The sequence below is a fragment of the Loa loa genome (assembly GCF_000183805.2).
Source record: "Loa loa unplaced genomic scaffold supercont3.92, whole genome shotgun sequence".
NCBI lineage: Eukaryota > Metazoa > Nematoda > Chromadorea > Rhabditida > Onchocercidae > Loa > Loa loa.
The window spans coordinates 1-20,268 of NW_018108272.1; the positions used below are offsets into that span (position 1 = coordinate 1).

A 20,268-nucleotide genomic window follows, 5' to 3' on the forward strand; every position below is an offset into this window, starting at 1 on the left:
GTGTGTGTGTGTGTGTGTGTGTGTGTGTGTGTGTGTGTGTGTGTGTGTGTGTGTGTGTGTGTGTGTGTGTGTGTGTGTGTGTGTGTGTGTGTGTGTGTGTGTGTGTGTGTGTGTGTGAAGGTCTGTCTGCAAAAAAGTACCATAATTTTCCACCTTTTCAGCCTTTCTATCTTTGCTTCGTTGATAATTGAAAATGAATCTTATCTTTTTTTCGAAATACGATTAACACTAGGAGATCTGCATCAAGTTAACTAAATAGATGATCATAGGAAATGAAATGTCAATTTTCCTTCGGTTTTCCTTCCAGTCGATTTAGCCTTCTTATCTTAAATTATTCTGAATCAGGAGGTGTCAGAATAGTTGAACAGAGCTAGCATTAAACTGAAAACTTTATAGGTGCAAGTGATAACACAGCAGAGAATCAGTGCAGCTGCAGGGTATTTTTAATGATTTACTACTGACTATCACTATTCTTTCAACATATTTGAACTCCAGTTGAACAGACGCTAATTGAAAACTTTGGCTAAAGTCATTATGGGACGTAAAAAAATTCAAATTACAAGGATTCAGGATGAACGTAATCGACAGGTCTGCTTTCCGTTCCTTTTTTTCTTCATACTGTTTGTCTTATGAAAGCATTAAGATTTCGTAGACCGCTTGGTTAGCTGTGCAAAAATTTCGTAAACGCCCTAAGGACGTATAGGTCCCTAAGACACTGTTGCACTTTTTTCTGAATGTCATGTCTATTTTTTTCTGAATGTTAATTTTTTTTGGCATCACGCGAAAATTATTAAATACTCAAATTCGATTATTCAAATATTTCCACTTCGCCTCTTACAGGTGACGTTTACCAAAAGAAAATTTGGCTTAATGAAAAAGGCTTACGAATTGTCGGTGTTGTGCGATTGTGAGATAGCTCTCATTATCTTCAATTCAACGAATAAACTATTCCAGTATGCCAGCACTGATATGGATAAAGTTCTTCTGAAGTATACTGAATATAATGAACCGCATGAAAGTCGAACGAATGCCGATATCATGGAGGCTCTACAAAGGAAGGAAAGCAAATTGGGCGGAGTGGAATCGGATGAAGATTCTCCTGGCTCTTCAACTCCGAACCTACCAAACACTTCATCTGGCAGTGCTGCACCAGCTGTTGCATCCGTCACCAGCAGTACATCTAGCATGGATTTCAACGGTGTCACCAATATAGCACAACAAATTTTCAGCTCAAACGTATTCCTCTCTCATTCGGTCGTTTCTTACAATGGTTCGCAAGATTCAAGCGCTACCATCGCTTCCTCTTTGAGTCGACCGCAACAAATGGAACCGATCAAAACGCATCAATTAGGTTTCCCCTCAACAAGTTCGTTCCTAAATTATGCTGATTGTTCCTCTAGTCCACGATCTGTGGTCGCTATAACAACCAGTAATAGTGGAAATTGTGCTGATAGTCCAGTTTCTTCTTGCGAGCAACATATCAATATCAGTCAGCCAACGCAAAGTGACACGCAGTTGCAACTCGCGCATTCCGAAACTGCCGTCGTAACTCGAGGTCATTCTGTATCTTCTGATTTGAGGTTGACCTCAAGCACTGGTACACGAACCGGTCCAGTTGACTTGAACCAAGAACAACAGCAACACCTTAGTGTCACAAGTTTCAATACTTCCTCTTGGTTAGCTGTGCAACCAAAATCTTATATCAAAGATGAACCCAATTCACCGCCGGAAAAAAGAACACGAATCGACGGTTGGCAGGCTCAACCCATAACATGATATTTGTATATGCATATTCCATTAGTTGGTTGAAATTCTCATTTTTAGAAATCTTGGCTGACACTTAGTTCTTATTTTTGAGAATTGATATTAACAAACATAATTCGTTATTTACTGTTCAACTGATTATATCCAGGTAAAATACTCCAAATTCAGGATTTGAATCACTAACAGATAACTGCAGCAATTTTAAAGTTGTTGAAATGTGTCCATTTAATAAGTATAATTACATAGTTTTTGTCCGTAAGCTTCGAAATTATTCGTTGCTGTTTCCAAATTATTAATAACTGAGCTGTTTCTTTTTTAAGAAAGGATTTCTTTTTTTTCATCTTGATTCTACTTTGAGCACTGCACTGTTTTAGCTTTGTTGTAGTTGAATAATTTTTTCTATAGGTGCTTTATTCTTATCATTCTGGTATTTAAACAGTTTGTTGTCGGTTTCTTAGTTCAATTTTCCACGCTCAGACTGTTTTTATAAATTATACATTTTAAACGGACCGCGAATAATTCATGTTTTTCTTCATGCAGCGATTTTCACCAATTATTTTTCTCACTTAGATGCGTTTTCATTGAAGCTTTTAAGTAAGAACGAATCCCATTCGTTCTTACTGACAAAAAAGAACAGTTTCAGGCAGTGTAAACACGAAGGTTACATTCAGTTTCGGTGTAATACTAATTATCTTTTAGACTTCTATATATGTATGAAGCCTCTGATCATTGACAATTATTAGAACTATTAAGAATTTTAGACCTTTATCACTTTTATGAAATTTTTAACAAATTACATCCTTGTGAAGGGATTATCTTCTGTTCCGATTCAAAATCTGAACTAAATCCACTGTGTATTCTGAGCTTCTGCGTTCATATCGGACATTGCATGCATATTCTATTATCCCGTGACATATTCAAAAATTAAAAAAGCTGAACAATTCCACCGCGGATCACGCATCTGTTTATGCTGAGATAGCTATGGAAAGTGTCTCAGATTTTTCAAATTTATTCCGAATTCCATCTTCTTCCAACTCTAATTAATATTTATTGACTGGAGATGTCATTGGAGGTATTCTGTAGCTATAATGAAAGTTCTTATATTATCAGAAATGACATCTTGTAAACAGTTTTTTTTAACGAATCATTGAAAAGATTCGCTTGGAAAGATTGAGAAAAGCTTTCATCCTTGCCAAAAATGTTTCTCATAGGTAAACATCTTCCCTTTGAAATTTTTGTCATCCAGTCGCGTTGACAATTTTCAAAGAGCTTTGATTTGATGATACAAGCTGGGTGATGGACTTGGCCTACAACATCAAACAGAATAGTGTCAAGATAATTATGTTAATATAATCAAACGGGTAATGTTACTGACGAATTAGCCGGTTCCTTATTGGAAGAGTTAGATTATATAGTCATATTTCCTTTAAAAAGCCATAAAAATTATAAGATTTATTGAACAGCGATATTTTATTCATCTAATAGTTATCCCTTTGCTGCAAATATAGTTTACATAGGTCAATGTTATATTTTGTGTCTCCGTTTTTCCAGTCATTTTATGTGCGTAATATCACGGGATGTGTCAACTCAGAAAGTCAATATATCGTTGCCGTCGGTAAACTCCATGGACAAAATACAGGTTATTTTTTAGAACTCTTATTTTGAAGACACTGAAACATTATTTCAGATGTTAATTGGAAATCTCTAAAAGACTGATACTAAGAACTTGTTTAGCTTTTAGTAAATGATTTGCAGCGCTCAGTTCTTTCTTCTGCGTATCTAATATTTTGCTTTGTAAGATTAAATTTGGATTTTTGGAAGCGGCACAGAATGGAAAGTGCAAGATACTCTCCCACATCCTACATTACTTTAAGAACACATCCTTTAGAACATATTTGAAAAAGTTTATCCCAGTACTGCTTTTGTTTGCACTGTGAAAAGAATGAATACGACTGAGCATAAGCCCCCGATGTGCGGCGCTCACCATTGTATCTATATCGGCTCATTTGTAAAATGCGTTTAAAAAATTTTGAGAAACAGAAGCCATAATTGTCAGCACCGTGAAAAAGTAATAGAAGGAAATAAAACATGAACAATAATTTGGTTGATTGAGGCCGAGTAAATCTAAGTCTATCCTAACCAGACATTTTTTCGTTCTTGGAAAAACGAAAATAACTTTTCTCACCATATATAAAGTAAAATCCGCATTTTGTTTGCTAATTAGACGTGCTTGCTAAGTTGAGAATCTGCACATTAAGCCACATGACTGCCACACACCTAAACTACTTTTGTAACAAGTGAAAATCAAATTTCCATGTACATATACTCCAAATTGAAGCATTCCGATATTGACAAGTAACATCAAGAGGGTCATTTTATTTAATCTTCTTTAAAAAAGATTAATCTCAACAACATTAACGATAAAACTGAATATGTATATATGCTTTCAAGGAAAAATCTTGTAAAATTGAACAATAAAGAGATGAAAAGGGCTTGAATGCGGATATCTTCTAGAGAGAGAGGTCATGCTTTGCGAATCAGTCACCAAACTAGAATATTCCAAATACTTCTTCGGCTGTGACCCGGTTACCTCTAGATGACTTACGGAGCTAAATTCTCGTGACAAAAGTGATAAAGACAACCAGAACTAAAAAGATTAACGTTCCTGTCCCATCCCTATCTCCTGACCCTTGATTCCCGCTAGGTAAACCTTTCGCATGAACCTAAACTGCAATTGCAAAACCGGCCAAGTTCCAGATGTCCAGCAGACTGCAAAATTTTCCTGCCTATTCAACGCCACTTTTCAAGCAGCAACACGGGTAATATCTTGTTATAAACTTCATGTAAAAGTGATGATGACAGAACGTAAATGATATCGCGTTGGGAAAACATGGAACCATATGCTGTTAACAATCTGGTAAAAAAAATTCGTTCCTTGCTGAGAGTCCATCAATACTTGCGTAATTCTGAATGACGTCTCTGGATAGGCATCATGCGGCAGCTGTGCTGTAAAAGCGAAAAGTTGGCTATCAGATATCACAGCCACACTGTTCTCACTCGCAGTGACATCAAGGTTACATGTTGGAGAGTAAAGATAACATAAAAAACTTTTAAAACGACATTTTTACATTTCACTTTTCTTTGCGGTCTTCTATATATACAAATGAATACCCATATCAAGCAAACGATTCAAATGATTTTCTTATGAAATAAATTCCCAAATTCTGAATATGACTAGGATTTGTCGTCGGATGCGCAATTAGCCCTCTACGACAAATTCTAGCCACAATAAGCATGCAATTTTGAGGTAAATTGCATATTGCTTAAATAAGTTCTACGAAATATCACACCTCATTTTTCAAGTAGAATCAGAAAAATGTTTCTGTAGATTATAACGAATCTCTATATAAATAATGCCTACTTCCAGAAATGTTCATACGGAGCTACCGGTATCCACGACAAGGACAGTTAGCCTGACTCCGCTAAAATCAACTGCCGTCTCTAATTCATTCTTTTTATTACAGTGAACGGAATAGAAAGAATGAAAGTAACACACATTCACCTCATTAAAATCATATCCATAGGAACTACTCTTATAGGCAGACAAAATCACACAACAGTGCAAGACTATGCAAAGGAAAAAAAAAAAAGAAATCTCGGTCAAAAGACTCAGCTCAAATGAGCTAAAGATTCTTCGAAACATATCTGAAAATAAAAAAGAACTGGCAACCACTTTACAGAATGAAGCTGTCCCTTCTAGAGGTAAATTTCAGACGGAATATTCTGAAAATAAAAGATTTCAAGTAAATTCAGAAGAAATTGAAACAGATTCAATGAATCCATATAACAAGTTATCAAATCAACTACGACGAGTATTTAGGGAAATTAGGTGGATTCGTTGACTGTTGAATATTGGCCATAAACTGTCGTAGTTCTTCAGCAATTAAACGGGTATTGAAATCCTGCTGATAGTAAGGATACGGTTGTTCAAAAGAATGGAAGTAACTGGCATTATTAGCACCTCCTATTACAGCATCAGGTGGTGGTACCATCGACACCGCAGGATTTGGAAAATATGGCATCGACTGACTTGGATGTGGTGATTGTTGCTGTTGTGTGTAGTGCATGATAGGACGAGTGGCACTCATCTGAGCAGAACCTCCTGCTGCTGCTGCTGTGCTAGTTGCTGATGCTGATGACGTAGATGCGGTATTGTTGAATGATAATGGAGTTGAGGATACGCGAGATGCCTGATATGTCTGCGGTGAGAGGTCCACTGGATCACTGTCATCAAGATCGATGCATACAACCGAAGGGGTGACGTCCCGCCTTTGAACTCTATTCATGGAATTTTGCGACGGCAGTTGTTGTAGAACCTAAAAAAACATAAAAAGTCATTCTGTTCAGTCAGATTATCATCACTGCCTATAGTAAGGAAAATGAAGGATTAGAGATCAATCCTGATAGGAATACCATATTCAAACAAGAGAGAACCAAAACTAAACATTAGATAGAATAACAGTGACTCGTATATTTAAATTTTACTAATAGGCATACTGCTTTCTGAATTTGCCTGAAGATTAAGAAGTAACTATCGACACAAGCTAGACATTGTAAACTCTTTGTAAAAAGCTATAATAAAAGTGTAAGAAGGGAACCCTCAACTGCCAAGAACTGAAAAGAAAAAAAATTAGTACCTCGTCATCATCGTCACTATCTAGAATTATGACATCATCATCTGTGACTCCATCCAATCGATTACCATTATGTAATACACTGTTTTTAACACTTTTAGAATGGCTTTTTGAATCGTTCGAAGAGCTTATTTCTTCATTATCAGATACAGATTTTTCTTCCTCATCAAATGGACGCCAACCACCTTCACGCAACAACTCAACTTCTGTTATATTCGCGGTTGTATCCTTCAGAACTCTTTCAAAATAGCTGGAATCTATCCAAATTTCAATCCAGTGTTAAAAATTCGTGTAAAATTAAAACACCGAGAAGAGCAAATGAAATTAAATTACAGTTGGACTATTACTTACACTTTCCTTATCAAAATGCGTTGAAATTGAGTCCCTAGAGCACACAGCCCTATACAAGTGATTCAACTAAAAAAGGAAAAAAACATTTCCTGTCTTTAAACTCAAATTTTTTTTTTTGTGGAATGTGATGAAAAAGCAGCGTACCCATCAATAATTAGTTTCTTGTAAGATGCACCATTATTACAAACAGCACACTTCCAAGTCGGTCGTTTCTCATTCATTTTTAAAAAATTTGATAAATCGAAGCACTGTAAGTGTGTGCAGTCAAATGCCTTGACCGGTATTATCATTCGTGTTTTTCCAAGCTGCAAAAAACTCGTAAAGATCCATCACTTTTCTTTAATAGAAAATTTATGCTTGTATACATAATTAGTGGCTAATAAACAATGAAAAAAGGAACCTCCCAAAACAGAAATGAAGATACCATGGAATGAGAAAAACACTACACCTTATGGGTTATAATCTAAAACTAACAGCAAAATAAGCTTGTGTTCAATGTTCACCTAGTTCCTTCATGTTGGCAAAAATATCATTTGGAAAATAAGCTTGAGTTGTACGGGTTTCATTTTCAAATTTTTTTTTTCTTTTTTGTTAATGATTCTTTCGTCTTATTTAATACATGGAATATTACAGTATTAACAATGTATATTAAAGCATCTGAAATTTGAAATAAGGTTTTAAAATGCAATTTGAGATGGAAATGAGATTTAAGATGAACATTTCAAACAATGTTATCAAACAGTAATATATATGACCTCACTGTGTAACCGCAACAAGGAATCGTTGGGAGGAAAGATACACTTACCGGGCACAACAAAGAAATCCTCAACGTTTCCATCTGTATCGCATCATCATCGCTAGATAAGCGATTTCTAATCATGCGTTTTGTTTCTTCGGCATCACGACGAGTATCGAGATTAGCTAATAGACGCTGACTGAAAATAAATCGTAAATTTTCCACTCCCAAATTATCAAGTACTTTTTTAAGCATTGAGAAAAGTTGAAATCCTTTACATCATTCAAATCAAATAATAAAAGTATTGTTTTCGGTGGGTATAATACATCTAATCTGCATTAAATGAATCTATCAAGTGTTAAATGAAAACAGCAAAGCCGAAATCTTACAGCAATATATCGGAGGTAAGCCTTTTCACGACATAAATACCGATTGCCCAAGAGCGTTTATCTGCAGACCACTCTACCACCAACCGATGCGGCCGTAAAGCATCTCGTGGTGGTTGACAGTAGGGGGTTATGTTCACCGGACGACTTGGCCTTTTCGGTTCCGCATTTGGTTTATTCGTTGGAATAATGTTCTGAACAAAGGAAAATAAACTAAATTTGTGAAGTAAAAATAGAGTATGACTGCGTCAAACATTAAAATGGATGAGGAACTCATTCTGCAATTTATCACTCTTGGGAATTTTCAGATTTATGGGACAGTTTCTTAAAAAAGCAGCTAGATAACTCAAAATCTACATTTACCGGAAGAGTGACAGGAACATCGTCTATCTTCACACTGCAATTGGGTGGGAAATCATCGTGTTGCTCAACGGAATGGTCCAGCAGAAAGAATCGTAGTTGTAACTCAGTACGCGGCAAGGCCGCAGATTCATTTCTGAAATATGGAATTAAAACACAGCGCCAGTTTAACAAAATACAAAAGCGAAAATTCAGTCATCTCTCCGAGTCTTGAAATAGCCATCAAACTAACCTATAAGCAATATGTGGCATAATGTTCGATGGGATAGCAAATGTAAATGCCAAACGAGATGTAGATCGAATACCCGATATATTGGCCGGCAATTCAGAAAGTTCAAGTAATGTTTGTTGCTGCAGAAAATATCGTTCTAAACATAATGCCGGAAAAATCATATTACTGCTAACCTGATGGAAACTCTGGAAAAATTCCAATTAAGAAAACATGAAACGAACTTTATCATAAAATGGCAAGTCAGCAATGTTCAGAGTCCTAGTCTGAGTCATTTGTGATGAAAACGGATTATGCGCACTGATATACTGTTGTTGCATCAATGCCGATGATAATGTTATGACAGGATTGTAACCGTTCATGACACTGTTACCATCCACATGATTATACATGGGCACTGAAGGTGCGCTTGACGTACTGTAACGTCGACTGGAACTAATTTCGCGAATCTTTTGTATTACTGCAGCCTGATTACGAGCGTTCTGTAGCAAATTAATGCATCTGAAATGTGTTTTATTAAAAGCAGAGTTACCAAGCAAATCAAAACTTCACGACACATTCGCATGGATAATAAGTTCGGATGCATTATTACAATTCTTCACCACTACTAGAATGAGGATTTAATGAATAGTTCACTTATTTTTTAATGAATAGTTCACTTATCAAACGAGCTCTACAGACACAATCACTGCCAGATTTTTTATCATGCTAAAAAGGTTAATAAGACGAAAAAACTTACCGTTGAACAAGTTCTGTCTTTTTCCCTAACTTCGGGCACTTGAATGACGACAGCAGAATATGAAGCTCGTTCACACGGAATTGTTGTAATGATGCCTACAAAATGACGAAGTTTTTTCTGGGAAATTAGTGAATTTCCCAAAAGTGGAGTTACCAGAAGAGTCAAATTTTTACGACACACTTGCAGGTTAATGAGTTCGATGATCTATAAATCACCGGTTTCCAGCATTTCTTGCGCCTTGATCAAAAGTTAAGAAGTCTCATCAAGATCAAGAAAATCTGAATTTAATAAAATAAATTTAAGAAAAGAAACTGGCCAAAATTTAGGGAACATATCCACTGATGCATGGATGTAGATTGCTGGTGTTGTGCTGTTGCAGATGAAGGCCGACATAAGGGATCATAAGGATGTATGGCCGGTGATACCTAAACTACGGTGGTGGTGTATTGAAGCTGGGGCGTTGACCTGAGAAAGCCCTCGCAACATTTAGCTTATTCCCTCTCCCGTTTGAGGATGTTAAGTTGGTTTTTTCAATCTTGTATTCCAAATTAGTTGAATCTTCGAGATTCGCATTTCTCGAGGAACGATTTAACACAGAACTGTACAAGTTGTAACCAAATTTAATTTGTAATTTGATGCAAGAATCCTATTAGTTGGTTTTAACGCAAGAAAAATATAAGGAGCACATGTTGTTATGATCAACATCATCTCTAAATACCATCTTCATCCTACAACAGATAACATACAGCAGCTTGAATGGAAGGACGAAAAAAACATCGCTACATGAAGTCGATGAAGAGGTCACCACCACCATATTACTTCTAGTCTTTCTTTTTCTCCGCTATATGCCACACCTTCGCTGCTCACAACATATCAGATACTGACTGTGATGAGAGTCAGAAATTCAGTAACATTTTCTTAATGTAACTATCCCTCTTGTGATGAGAGTCAAAAATTTAGTAGCATTTTCTTAATATGACTATTCCTGTAACAGATTCAAAGAGGATAACATCCGATGAGCTTCCAGAATATCTGCCCATCTTTTCACCTTCTTTTGTTTAACCATTCAATTTCTAGCTTTCTTGATGATAGCTCCACTGCTGGTTAAAGTAGGTGACAGACCTCCTAACAAGTATATCATATTTACTAACAAATCATACTGTTTAATCTATCCATACGTTCCGAAGTTAGCATTTGTTCTTCCTCAAAATAAAAGCAAAAGTGGGGAAAAATATCGAACTTACTTCCAATGCTTCCAATTCAGCTCTATTGGCTGCAGCCATAATCCATTGAATGCCAACGAAAGTTTCTTAAGCTGGAAAAAACATCAAAAACGCTTCTCACAATCCACGAAACAATGCACCCTGCCCCACCTCCTTCACTAATTAATAAGTTGAACATTCTGCAGTCATTTTATACAAGTCGAATTAATTAGCTTCGTAAAAAGCATTTCAGGAATGATTTCCAAATTAAATTCGTTCATTTAACCGATGAGATCGGATGATACGGACAATAATCAGAGCTGACTGTATGATTACGTGGTACTTCATTTTGATTCTAAACTAAGCCCGATTATCTCGAGAAATAAACAATATACTACCACTGAAAACAGTGGGAAACTAGGAACTTACTCAACATTCTCCATTCATAACTAAGAAATTTCTGAAGAGGAAAGAAATCAGAACAAGATCACGGTAGCGGAAAAAGTCTTTCTTCATAGAATTCAGAAATCAGGAATATAGGAAATTACGTAAAATTATAGTCAACTCTTACAAAACCAATCTTTTTTACTAAGACAATTAGTACTGCAGGGCTATTCCAAAGTAGAATAAAAACATCGCATAAAACATAAGGTGGGAGTAATAACTGGAACCTTTTTGAGAGATAAATGTAAAAGAGCACCAAATCCATCCCGTTTCGCAATACATACATAGCAGAACTCATCCGGTACACAACCATCATGCAATTTGAGAAAATCCATAAGAATGGAAAAAAAAAGTAGAAGCGAAGAAACGATCATCTCGGCTGAGGAAGTAGTAAGCGTCACGGAGTATTTACTAACCTCGCAACATTCTAACAACCTAGCCTTCATAACAGTTTCCACAAGTGAATCGGATAAAGTTATCGCGGACATTCAAGTCGACAGGTCAACGACCTTTCCTTTTTATCACATAAACAAAACTTTTCGTCAATGTTTTATTTACATCTGTGTTACAAAATCGAAACAAATACGTGGTAAGCAGTTTTAATAAGCCTAATAAACTTTAAGGCTTCTAGCCTTTCTAGCCTTCTAGTCGTTCAAACTCGACTAATATCTAGAAATAACAAATACGAATAGAATGGAGGTGAAAAAAAAGAAAATTCAGAAGTTGGAAATCCTTGCATACGAGCATAATGGTATCCAAAACAAAAAAACCGAATAACTTCTATCGGAAATACGTTGACATATAACACAAGCCCAAAATATTCGATTTTGTCCAAAAAAACTTTTGCTTTTATTAAACAAGAATTATTAGGAGTAACTCAAAGATGAAAGAAATATAAGTATAATCACTGAATTCATCTACAAAGTTCTGGATTCTCGAAGCTTTCAACTGCTGGAAAAGAAAAGAGAAATCCAGAAATCTGGTACACAGAAATTATCTCCTGTGCCACATTAAACCCTCCCGTTTCCGCTTAATTTTTTTTGCAATTGCAGCACGCCATATAACAATGCCTCTGCTGATGGTGGACATCCAGGAACATATATATCCACAGGAATAATCCGATCGACACCTTTCAACACTGAATATGAATAATGATAATAACCACCGCCATTTGCACATGAACCCATACTGATTACCCATTTTGGCTCAGGCATCTGGTCATAAACGCGTCGAACAGCTGGAGCCATTTTATTAGTTACTGTTCCAGCAACAATCATGACATCTGACTGAAAAAGGAATTACTTCAAAGGATAATTGGATTTTTAAAACAACAGTTCACTTGCCTGGGACCTGTATGCAATCCATATATATGTAATCCACATAAAACTTGAAACCAAGATATATATAAGCAATGAAAATAATTTCTACAAATCAATTAGTAACTGAAACACTAACTCCGAGAAAATGAATATCCTGCAATCGAATCCTCTATGTATAGACATGAAATAACAAACCTGTCTAGGAGATGCACGAAAAACGACACCAAAACGATCCATATCATAACGAGGAGCGGCGAAATGCATCATTTCAACAGCACAGCAGGCCAATCCAAACGTCATCGGCCAAAGAGAAGATCGATGAATCATATTATTCAGATCATCCAAACGTGTTACAGCCATTTCGCCTTTCGGTAAAGGATCTTGCCAAGGTGAGCCCAACATTCCCCAGATCCCCTGCGAATAATGGCTTTGTAATACTAAAGTAAACTACTACACTAGATAACTTATAGCTCATATTGATCGGAAATAACCTTTGGCCTGGTCCCCTTCTCAGCCGGTGCCATCGGACTTGTTGGACCTGTTGCCTTGCTCGATTCGAGCCGAATTTGGTATGTTGTCGTTGCAAATACTTGTCGTAAATTTGAAAACATCCTGGCGCTGTTAGTCCTTTGCATGGTTATACCTGAAACAGAAAATAAAGGTATAGAGTATGACGCACACACAGAGCTTGTTCCAAATTTATGCAGCGGCGTTCTGGGATCTCTTAGATACGAAATACAAAGTCGCTAACCCAGAAAGACACTGGGGTCATCCTTGTAATAAAACGATGTTGAAATGAAATGCCAAAATGCTGCCCATCCCAGTTTCTGAGCATCCCAGTTCCTGAGCGCTCTATAGCATATCCACTTTCTCCTCCTCCGTATTATTATCCTTCCTCTCTAACGATCTAAAAATTGCTCAGGTAGAACAAGGAATTTCAGTGTGTTTGAGATAGTTTTACACACCCCAATCTTTAATTTTATATCTCAAGCGCTGAATTCGGACTTTGTGTCATTCGTAAATGTTCAGAGAGCTGTCCATCCCTCTTTTATCTCCCAAGAAGTGATAAGCATCTATAAAAACGGAAACATCCCAGACTACAGTTACCAACTCCACAAATCATGCACCGCTATGTTGTTTGAGTATCGTGGGGTTCCGGCCAGCCGTAAAATATTCGCAAAACAACCGCAGAACGCAGTAGCGCAGATTCCAACAGGAGGGGTTTGGATTTCTTTGTTCTTTGAATGAGAAGGTTTGGCATTCCGCGGGACTGCCGAGTGGTTAAGGTGTCGAGCTGGACGGTACTGATTCATCTTCTTTGTACGTTTTGTACAGTACACAGTAATGCCTATATTGAAGGACTGGAAGCAATGAAGAGGAGGCGAAGTGATAGTAATGCTGGTCAGTACAGCAAAAAGCGTCCATTTTCAAGACAAGCGAGGAAAAAATCCGTAAGTTTAGTTCTATATATGTTGCAATGATTACGAGTCTTCTCTGAATACCTTGCAGTTCTGCATTCAGTGAAGGATAATAAGACCTTGGAAGTTACCTTCAATGTCTTAGAATGTTTTATCGATTCATAACAAACAATGTAAGGTTTAACATGAAGCTCTGCACAAAAAGTTTAGATATGTTAGAAGCCGCATTTTGATCTAAATATCTTCTCCATATTGAAATTTTTTTCGCTAGTCTCCTGGACGCTTTGAAGTATGCCAGCTTGTAATGATACAACAGATAGAGCAGGTCATTTTCAATGGTTTCGCTATTGTGGTGATATAGCATTCGAGGGAGGCATTTAGCTAGCTATCAATTTCATGCAAATGTAAAAGATTTCAGTCCATTTAAATTTACAGAGTACTATTGATTTTGAAAAACATGAAGAGAAAATGATGAAACAAAAATCGAGGGAAGAAGCAGAACGGAAGTTATTGAAAGAACCTCACTCCATTGTCATTCATCGGGGAAAAGTTGGACAGTTTGTGCGTGCTCTGGAGCAAGATATACGTGTCATTATGGAACCTTTTACTGCTTCGAAACTTAGAGTAAGTTTATTTCTTTCTGATTTGTTGAAGAGAATCTTTTTTTTTTTCTATCCGGCAAGTACGAACACTATTTTTTTTTCTCTGAAATCCAGTGCGAAGGGCTCATTATTATGCTTTAAAAATAGCAGCGAAGATGATTACCACTCAGAGAATTCTAGCTTCAAACAAACAAACGAGGGTGTAAATTACGTAATATTTTGTTAATATTTAGATGGATCAAGCTGTTAATTAACTTGAAAGTAGCTTTGCATCCATGGGAAATTGCTGCTTAATACCTGATCTGAATTATAGTCATTTCTTAGAAACCAGTGGGTGGAGTTTTTAGCCAAATTCCATCCTTTCTCTTTGCCAAGTGGCAACGGAAGGATTTCAGGTGATGAAGCGGAACAATCTAAAAGATTTTATCGTGAACGGTACAGTTCTTGGCGTTACACATTTGCTTGTGTTGACTCGTGGAGAAAATTGGATAACGTTAAGAATTATTCGATCTTCTCAAGGACCAACATTAACTTTCCGAGGTAAAATTGGTCGCTGTCAAAATCAGTTTTCACCAAATAGTATTTTTATTAATATTTGTTTACTTAATGCATGTTCATTTATCGTTGAAGCGCATTATCATTATACCGTCCATCACCCTTGAAAAAATTTATATTTCTGGATTCAGTCAATGTAATAACATAAGGCGTTGCAGACATAGAATGGGCATATCTTATGATTTGAAGTCTTCGACCATAAATACCACTAAATCATTTAAACTTTTACCAACTAAAAACATTGGAGAATATAATCAAAGGCAGGTTCTCAATCTCTGCAAATCGCAGGCAGCGTTTGAGATCCTTCTGGTCTTACCGTCTTTTGTCATTTTGACAACGAGGTTCCACAGATAGGAAAGGCAATGTCAAAATTTTTTTATTTTCCTCTACACTATTACAGTGAAAGAATACACGTTAGCAAGGCATATTATTTCGGCATCAAAACGCAAAATGCATTTCCAGCGATTATTCACTACTGCTCCATTAATCGTGATGAGTGGTTTCAACTCAAACTGCGGTCAACATTTGCGACTTGTGCAGTCTACATTTCAGAATATGTTCCCTACAGTAAATGTCGACACAGTCCGTTTTGCTTTAAATTTTTTAGAGCAACAAGCTTCCCTTCATATAAAGTTAGCCGAAACTATTTCGATAAGAATATAATTTAGCGATCATATTGTTAAATAAGGTTTCAAAATCATATAAATAATCGTGTAGAGATTTTTGTTTTTGTTAAACTAAGGCTTAAAATGAATATATATTTCTCTTTTATTTAGGTGGACTTGTCTACTACTCGACGCTGTGTGCTGATCAACTACAGTGTCTGTGATGACACTATCCAGTTGAGACATTAGTATGCTTCATTCCTTTAATCAGCCCATTTGCTGAAGTTGTTTACTCTTCTAAAATTTTTTTTAGCGCAATCAAAGCAGTTCCTGCAGGATTAAGCAAGTCGACCAAAAAGTTGATTCAAAGCAAGATTCCGGATTTATCGAAATACAAGGATATCGAAGATTACTTTCTAAAGTGTGTTTATAAAGGGAAATTTTATTTGGAATTCAAAAGATTTACTAAAAAAACATTAAAAAATTTCCGAAGATTCCGAGATCGTGAACTGTTCTTTTTAGTCCTGGTCAGTTGAGCGAAAGTGAGTATGAGTTTGAACAAAAGGAGGTCAAGCTACCGCAACACTTAACAACACGAGGATGTTTAGAGGGACAGAAAACAAATATAAGGTAGTTAATCTTTCGTTCTTCAATAGTCTCTTCATTGCTTTGGTTCTTACAATAACCTTTAGTATGCTGATATTGAAATATACGCACAGTGATTTTAATCAAGTTTTCCAGACTTTATGAGCTTGGTCCTCGGCTAACTTTGCAATTAACGAAGATCGAAGAAGGTGTTGATGAGGGCGAAGTTCTTTATCATGCCTACATCACGAAGTCTCCCAAGGAACTGATTCGGTTACTAAAAGAATTGCCGAAAAAGAAGTTACTTTTATTCCATTACGCCACTAACAAAATTGCGTCTATTATGAAGTCAATTTATTTACTTGAGATAAAAAAATCTAAATCAGGAACCTACTGAGTTTGCATCATTATTGAGGTAACAGCAGTGTTCCGTTACATTTCAGGAAACTGAAAAAGAAAATGCAAATGAAAAATGAACGACGGGTCATCCATCGTTTGAAAATTCTGGGTGAAAAGAAAGCCAAATTAGAGGAATCTTTGAAGGAAGAAAGGGAAAATTTAATAAGAAAACAGAAAGAAGTTACTGGTCATGAACAATTCGATGATTGATCTATGATTCATGTGCATGCTTAATTTTGACGGTTCTTTTTTCTTTCTCCTGCTCTTGGTATGTGCTTTTGAAATCGGGAATTTGAGGGTTCATTTTGATTTAAACGAATTTTCTTTTGGTTTTTTTCTTTTTGTCCGTTTGCTTAATTCACAAATGAAACCTGGTAGATCTTAGCAACTTTATTTCCTTTTGTTTGTAATGTTGGGAATATTTTGCTTTTTCCATACTAAATGTATCAAATTTACGAGTGGTTCTGACAGGAATTTCTTCTTTTCATCTTAAGAACTTTGCGAACGAAATTATGCTCAAACGAAGGAGAAATGGGTCTAAATAATTTAATGGTACTTTGTCAATCGGGCCGAAAATTGAGTGTGATCGTACGTTAGACCTAAATATCTTAGAAAGATCATCAACTGACACGCAAGTCAGTGAAATCATTGAAATCACCTTTTTTTTGTTTCTTTTTCTTGTCCAACGGTTTAACTTATGGCCATGCTGAGTTTTCAAGTGGATCGACGTGATATTTCAAGTTATGAACCTTAGCTGATAAATTTTCCTGGTTTTTGCGTCTTCAATAATAGTTCCTTTTGTTGTAACTGACAGTTTTATGTTGTAAGTGTTGCCAAGGGACGGAGAAAATCGAACGGCAGATCGCTTGTGACGAGCCATTTCAGCTTTATTAATTTGTGTCTGTGTAAGCACTGATTCTTCAAAGGATTGAAAACACAGCTCAGTATAACATGTTTCGTGCATACAAGAGTTGAAGTTGCACAAAAAAGCAAAGCAGGCTGTACCACAATTTCAAGGCCAGAAAGATTTCTTTAAAATGTTCCAAATTTTGGGTATTTTCGCGAAATTTTAGTTGGTTTGAATTTTTTGATTCTTGAAGTATTCAGGGAATGTCATAAAATTTAGTAATCGTTAAAGGATCTATTTCTCAATCAGATTATGTGCCTGCAAAGAATAGACCCAGAAAGCTTCCTAATAAGATATTTATAGCTATAATGATCGTGAAATTTGTAATCCGTCGATACTTAAAGAAACGCGAAGAACCTGATCTACCAATCCATCAAATTTTTACACATTTGAAATCTGAAAGTTTCTTCCATGGTATATAATCCCTAACAAGTGACACTAAGCCTATACAAAGAAAAAGTAGCATTCGAAGGAAAGTATGCTTTAAAAAAGATATAAACTTTAAGGAAAAAAACACTTGGAATTCTAGAATGATGCTTAGAAATCAGTGGACACACATCTTTTACTGCCTAAAAACATGTATGCTGTATCACCCAGGGAACCATTAAATATTTCAGGAATAAGCTCCGAAAGAGGTTTTTATAAAAGTAAGTGAGAAAGCCATAGTGGTTTCTTAGTAAACATTTTCTCAGCTATGCCGTTTCAGTACTGGACATACCGACTTATCCGATCAGTTGTTAAATTTGTAAAAAATATCTCAAAGCAGCTATTAACAGACATGGTAAACAGAAACTTTTAAGTTCCAAATCCATCCTTTAGGATTTCTTGAAGACATTTCGAAATCCTGACGAGTATTCCCGGGGATTTTTAAACTCTATGTAATTCTCCAAATTCTTGGAAGATCTAAAGAGGCGGAGAAGTTGACCGAAACTTGAGAAGTTGTAAGTTATCGATCTTTGTAGGTGGTATGTCCGGATCATCCAGTAATATGTCAGGAACTAAATGGGTCCCGACAATAATATGTCGGGACCATCCAGGTTTGATTTGCTGCCTTGTAAACTCTGCAGTCTTCTGCATTCTATCGAAATGCTAATTTTTCCATCGTTTAGTGATTTATATTCCGTCTCTAAACAGTAGTTAAAAGCAATCAGTGCACGACTTGTGGTCTAATCTGATCTAAAAGAATTTAAATTGGGAAAAGTAGAAAAGACAAAACGGTTGAAGTATACAAATGTGATTTATTACTGTAATCAAGAGAAAACAGCGTATCGATTAGCATCAATCATGAGTTGGCGGCCATCAACCTGGCTTTAGCACATTCTGGGCAAAGGATGTCGGCAGCATCTGTTATGAAGCCTTTTCCAACTAATGACGTTGAACACTGAGCACAAATAAAACAATCGTTATGCCAGTGTCGATCCTCGAATGAAATAAATTTGGCACCTCCAATTCCTGAATTTAAATCCAATTTTGAATTTAAATCCAATTGAATTTAAATCCAGTTTACAAAACATTTCTGCCACAGGTGTTGTTCGTTCCTGCTCTCCCACTGTTTCTTTTCTTTTTTTTTTTTCTTTCTGTTTCCTTGTCTTCACCTATCATCCCAAAAACGACTAAACAAAACCTCAAGAGTATCAAAGTAAAACAAGATCCTCATGATTTCCAGGAATTTTCAACAATGAAAATTCCATTCGGTAAGCAATGTTCTGACGAAAAAAGTGACTGAACGTTCACGTGGATAAGTATACTCCATCTTTACCTACTGTTTTTTCAAGTAGTAGGTAAAAGTGGAACAGTGGGTAAAGATTGAGCATATATAGAGGACGAAGTATAAAGCTAAAATATCATCGAATGAAGAAAGAGAGGAGAGAGAACCTGTAATTGGTTTAACGCAAGCATTGCATCGTTTAGCGAATAATTCACCATAACAATTAGCACAGTATGGTTTCTCGTCCTTTGACGTGAATCTTTGACCAGCTAACGATGTATTACAATTTGTACAGCAGAAACATTCCCGATGCCATGGCTCATTTTTGTATGTTACACCACCGGTACTTATTACCTAAAATTGAACTGGTCACTTGTCTCTCAATCATTTGATGTTAGCCACAAAATAAGTCTTTCGCTACTACCAGCAACAAAAAAGTTTTTTATCCTTTTCTAAATACTTAAATTTTCTATTTACGCAAGCATCGCTATTGCTAATTAATTTGATGGCATAAAATTTGGGGTTAATGGATGATAAAAGAAAGCAACATATAGCAAGGGAGGGGCTTGCATACCTTTCTACATTTACAACACCTCGTTGCGAATTTCTCCTCATAGCAAGATGCACAATAAACTTCATCGCTTTTAGGTATAAAACTTTTAGTGCCAATCGGTGTTTTGCATAGTGCGCAACAAAAACATTTATCATGCCATTGCTTACCTTTGTATTCCATCTTTTTCATGCCTGCAAGAAAGAAATGAGCATGTTGGTAACACAGTGTCGTATCCATTATCCACGCTGGTATCATTTCGAATGATTACAGTAATGTCATCATATCATCCCATTTGTTTGCAAGTCATTTTTGTAATATTATAAGTATTAGAAGGACTAAGTTATCAGAGGATGCTTAGCAAAAGCGCAATCGTCGCTATTTTTGTGAAAGAGAAGACATACCAGCCCGAAATATTTCACCACAACCATCACAACGTGTTGCAAATGCTTGATCATAACAATTGGAGCAGAAAATTCGATCATTTTTACTACCAAATGGCTTATCAACTAGTGAGATTTTACACATATTACATAGGAAACAATCCTCGTGCCAATGTTTATCTCTGTATGACAGGTCCTGAATATTGTCATTATCATCATCAATAATACTTGTGTGTGTGACTTATGAGCTTTTAATTTCATCAGAACAATAAATCGTCCTTCTCTCTCTTTCTCTGTCCCTTCCTATCCCTCTTTCTCCCTCTCTCTCTCTC

At 36.2% G+C, this 20,268-nt stretch overlaps 6 protein-coding genes across 7 annotated transcripts in view; 2 read left to right on the top strand and 4 right to left on the bottom strand.

Annotated features, from left to right (window-relative positions):
• Nucleotides 1-390: 390 nt before the first annotated feature.
• On the top strand, nt 391-1,833 carry LOAG_05527 (Mef2c protein). Its single transcript, XM_003141064.2, has 2 exons — nt 391-588; nt 841-1,833. The coding sequence occupies exons 1-2, from the start codon at nt 535-537 to the stop codon at nt 1,774-1,776; spliced, it is 990 nt and encodes a 329-aa protein (XP_003141112.1). The 5' UTR covers nt 391-534; the 3' UTR covers nt 1,777-1,833.
• A 3,779-nt stretch (nt 1,834-5,612) lies between these two features.
• Nucleotides 5,613-10,734, bottom strand: LOAG_05528 (MIZ zinc finger family protein). The gene is made up of 10 exons (XM_020446887.1): nt 10,504-10,734; nt 9,260-9,354; nt 8,745-9,021; nt 8,524-8,642; nt 8,295-8,427; nt 7,935-8,125; nt 7,615-7,744; nt 6,954-7,114; nt 6,462-6,708; nt 5,613-6,140 (listed from the first exon to the last, which is right to left on the bottom strand). Exons 1-10 carry the CDS (start codon nt 10,540-10,542, stop codon nt 5,628-5,630), a joined length of 1,905 nt encoding a protein of 634 aa, XP_020302821.1. The 5' UTR covers nt 10,543-10,734; the 3' UTR covers nt 5,613-5,627.
• A 707-nt stretch (nt 10,735-11,441) lies between these two features.
• LOAG_05529 (NADH-ubiquinone oxidoreductase Fe-S protein 7) lies at nt 11,442-13,141 on the bottom strand. Its single transcript, XM_020446888.1, has 4 exons — nt 12,976-13,141; nt 12,716-12,867; nt 12,420-12,638; nt 11,442-12,191 (listed from the first exon to the last, which is right to left on the bottom strand). Exons 2-4 carry the CDS (start codon nt 12,857-12,859, stop codon nt 11,916-11,918), a joined length of 639 nt encoding a protein of 212 aa, XP_020302822.1. The 5' UTR covers nt 12,860-12,867; nt 12,976-13,141; the 3' UTR covers nt 11,442-11,915.
• Nucleotides 13,142-13,571: 430 nt separating this feature from the next.
• LOAG_05530 (brix domain-containing protein) lies at nt 13,572-17,350 on the top strand. The gene is made up of 9 exons (XM_003141067.2): nt 13,572-13,675; nt 14,078-14,266; nt 14,640-14,784; nt 15,200-15,381; nt 15,576-15,652; nt 15,718-15,825; nt 15,927-16,034; nt 16,146-16,289; nt 16,433-17,350. The coding sequence occupies exons 1-9, from the start codon at nt 13,595-13,597 to the stop codon at nt 16,596-16,598; spliced, it is 1,200 nt and encodes a 399-aa protein (XP_003141115.1). The 5' UTR covers nt 13,572-13,594; the 3' UTR covers nt 16,599-17,350.
• Nucleotides 17,351-18,198: 848 nt separating this feature from the next.
• LOAG_17556 (hypothetical protein) lies at nt 18,199-18,372 on the bottom strand (the record flags this gene model as incomplete). Its single annotated transcript, XM_020450215.1, has 1 exon — nt 18,199-18,372. One exon carries the CDS (start codon nt 18,370-18,372, stop codon nt 18,199-18,201), a length of 174 nt encoding a protein of 57 aa, XP_020306137.1.
• A 47-nt stretch (nt 18,373-18,419) lies between these two features.
• The window catches only part of LOAG_17557, a 31,747-nt gene continuing 29,898 nt past the window's right edge, over nt 18,420-20,268 (bottom strand). For both annotated transcript variants that reach the window (XM_020450216.1, XM_020450217.1), the window contains exons 10-13: nt 19,958-20,132; nt 19,578-19,747; nt 19,171-19,357; nt 18,420-18,747 (exon numbers count right to left, since the gene is read on the bottom strand). In XM_020450216.1, coding sequence (XP_020306138.1) covers nt 18,578-18,747; nt 19,171-19,357; nt 19,578-19,747; nt 19,958-20,132 — 702 coding nt within the window. In that variant the 3' untranslated portion in view covers nt 18,420-18,577. The remainder of the gene's footprint in view (nt 18,748-19,170; nt 19,358-19,577; nt 19,748-19,957; nt 20,133-20,268) is intronic.

Bases quoted from the DNA above. Each gene is read 5' to 3' on its own strand.
- LOAG_05528 (XM_020446887.1), bottom strand. From the start codon at position 10,542: ATGGCTGCAGCCAATAGAGCTGAATTGGAAGCATTGGAA. The intron at 9,355-10,503 runs GTAAGTTCGATA...GTCATTTTGTAG, and splicing joins CTGAATTGGAAGCATTGGAA to GCATCATTACAACAATTCCG. The intron at 8,428-8,523 runs GTTAGTTTGATG...TCCATATTTCAG, and splicing joins ATGCCACATATTGCTTATAG to AAATGAATCTGCGGCCTTGC.
- LOAG_05529 (XM_020446888.1), bottom strand. From the start codon at position 12,859: ATGCAAAGGACTAACAGCGCCAGGATGTTTTCAAATTTACGACAAGTA. The intron at 12,639-12,715 runs GTTATTTCCGAT...CATTATTCGCAG, and splicing joins AGAAGGGGACCAGGCCAAAG to GGGATCTGGGGAATGTTGGG. The intron at 12,192-12,419 runs GTTTGTTATTTC...TTCCTTTTTCAG, and splicing joins TTCGTGCATCTCCTAGACAG to TCAGATGTCATGATTGTTGC.
- LOAG_05527 (XM_003141064.2), top strand. From the start codon at position 535: ATGGGACGTAAAAAAATTCAAATTACAAGGATTCAGGATGAACGTAAT. The intron at 589-840 runs GTCTGCTTTCCG...CGCCTCTTACAG, and splicing joins AGGATGAACGTAATCGACAG to GTGACGTTTACCAAAAGAAA.
- LOAG_05530 (XM_003141067.2), top strand. From the start codon at position 13,595: ATGAAGAGGAGGCGAAGTGATAGTAATGCTGGTCAGTACAGCAAAAAG. The intron at 14,785-15,199 runs GTAAAATTGGTC...ACACTATTACAG, and splicing joins ACCAACATTAACTTTCCGAG to TGAAAGAATACACGTTAGCA. The intron at 16,035-16,145 runs GTAGTTAATCTT...CAAGTTTTCCAG, and splicing joins GGACAGAAAACAAATATAAG to ACTTTATGAGCTTGGTCCTC.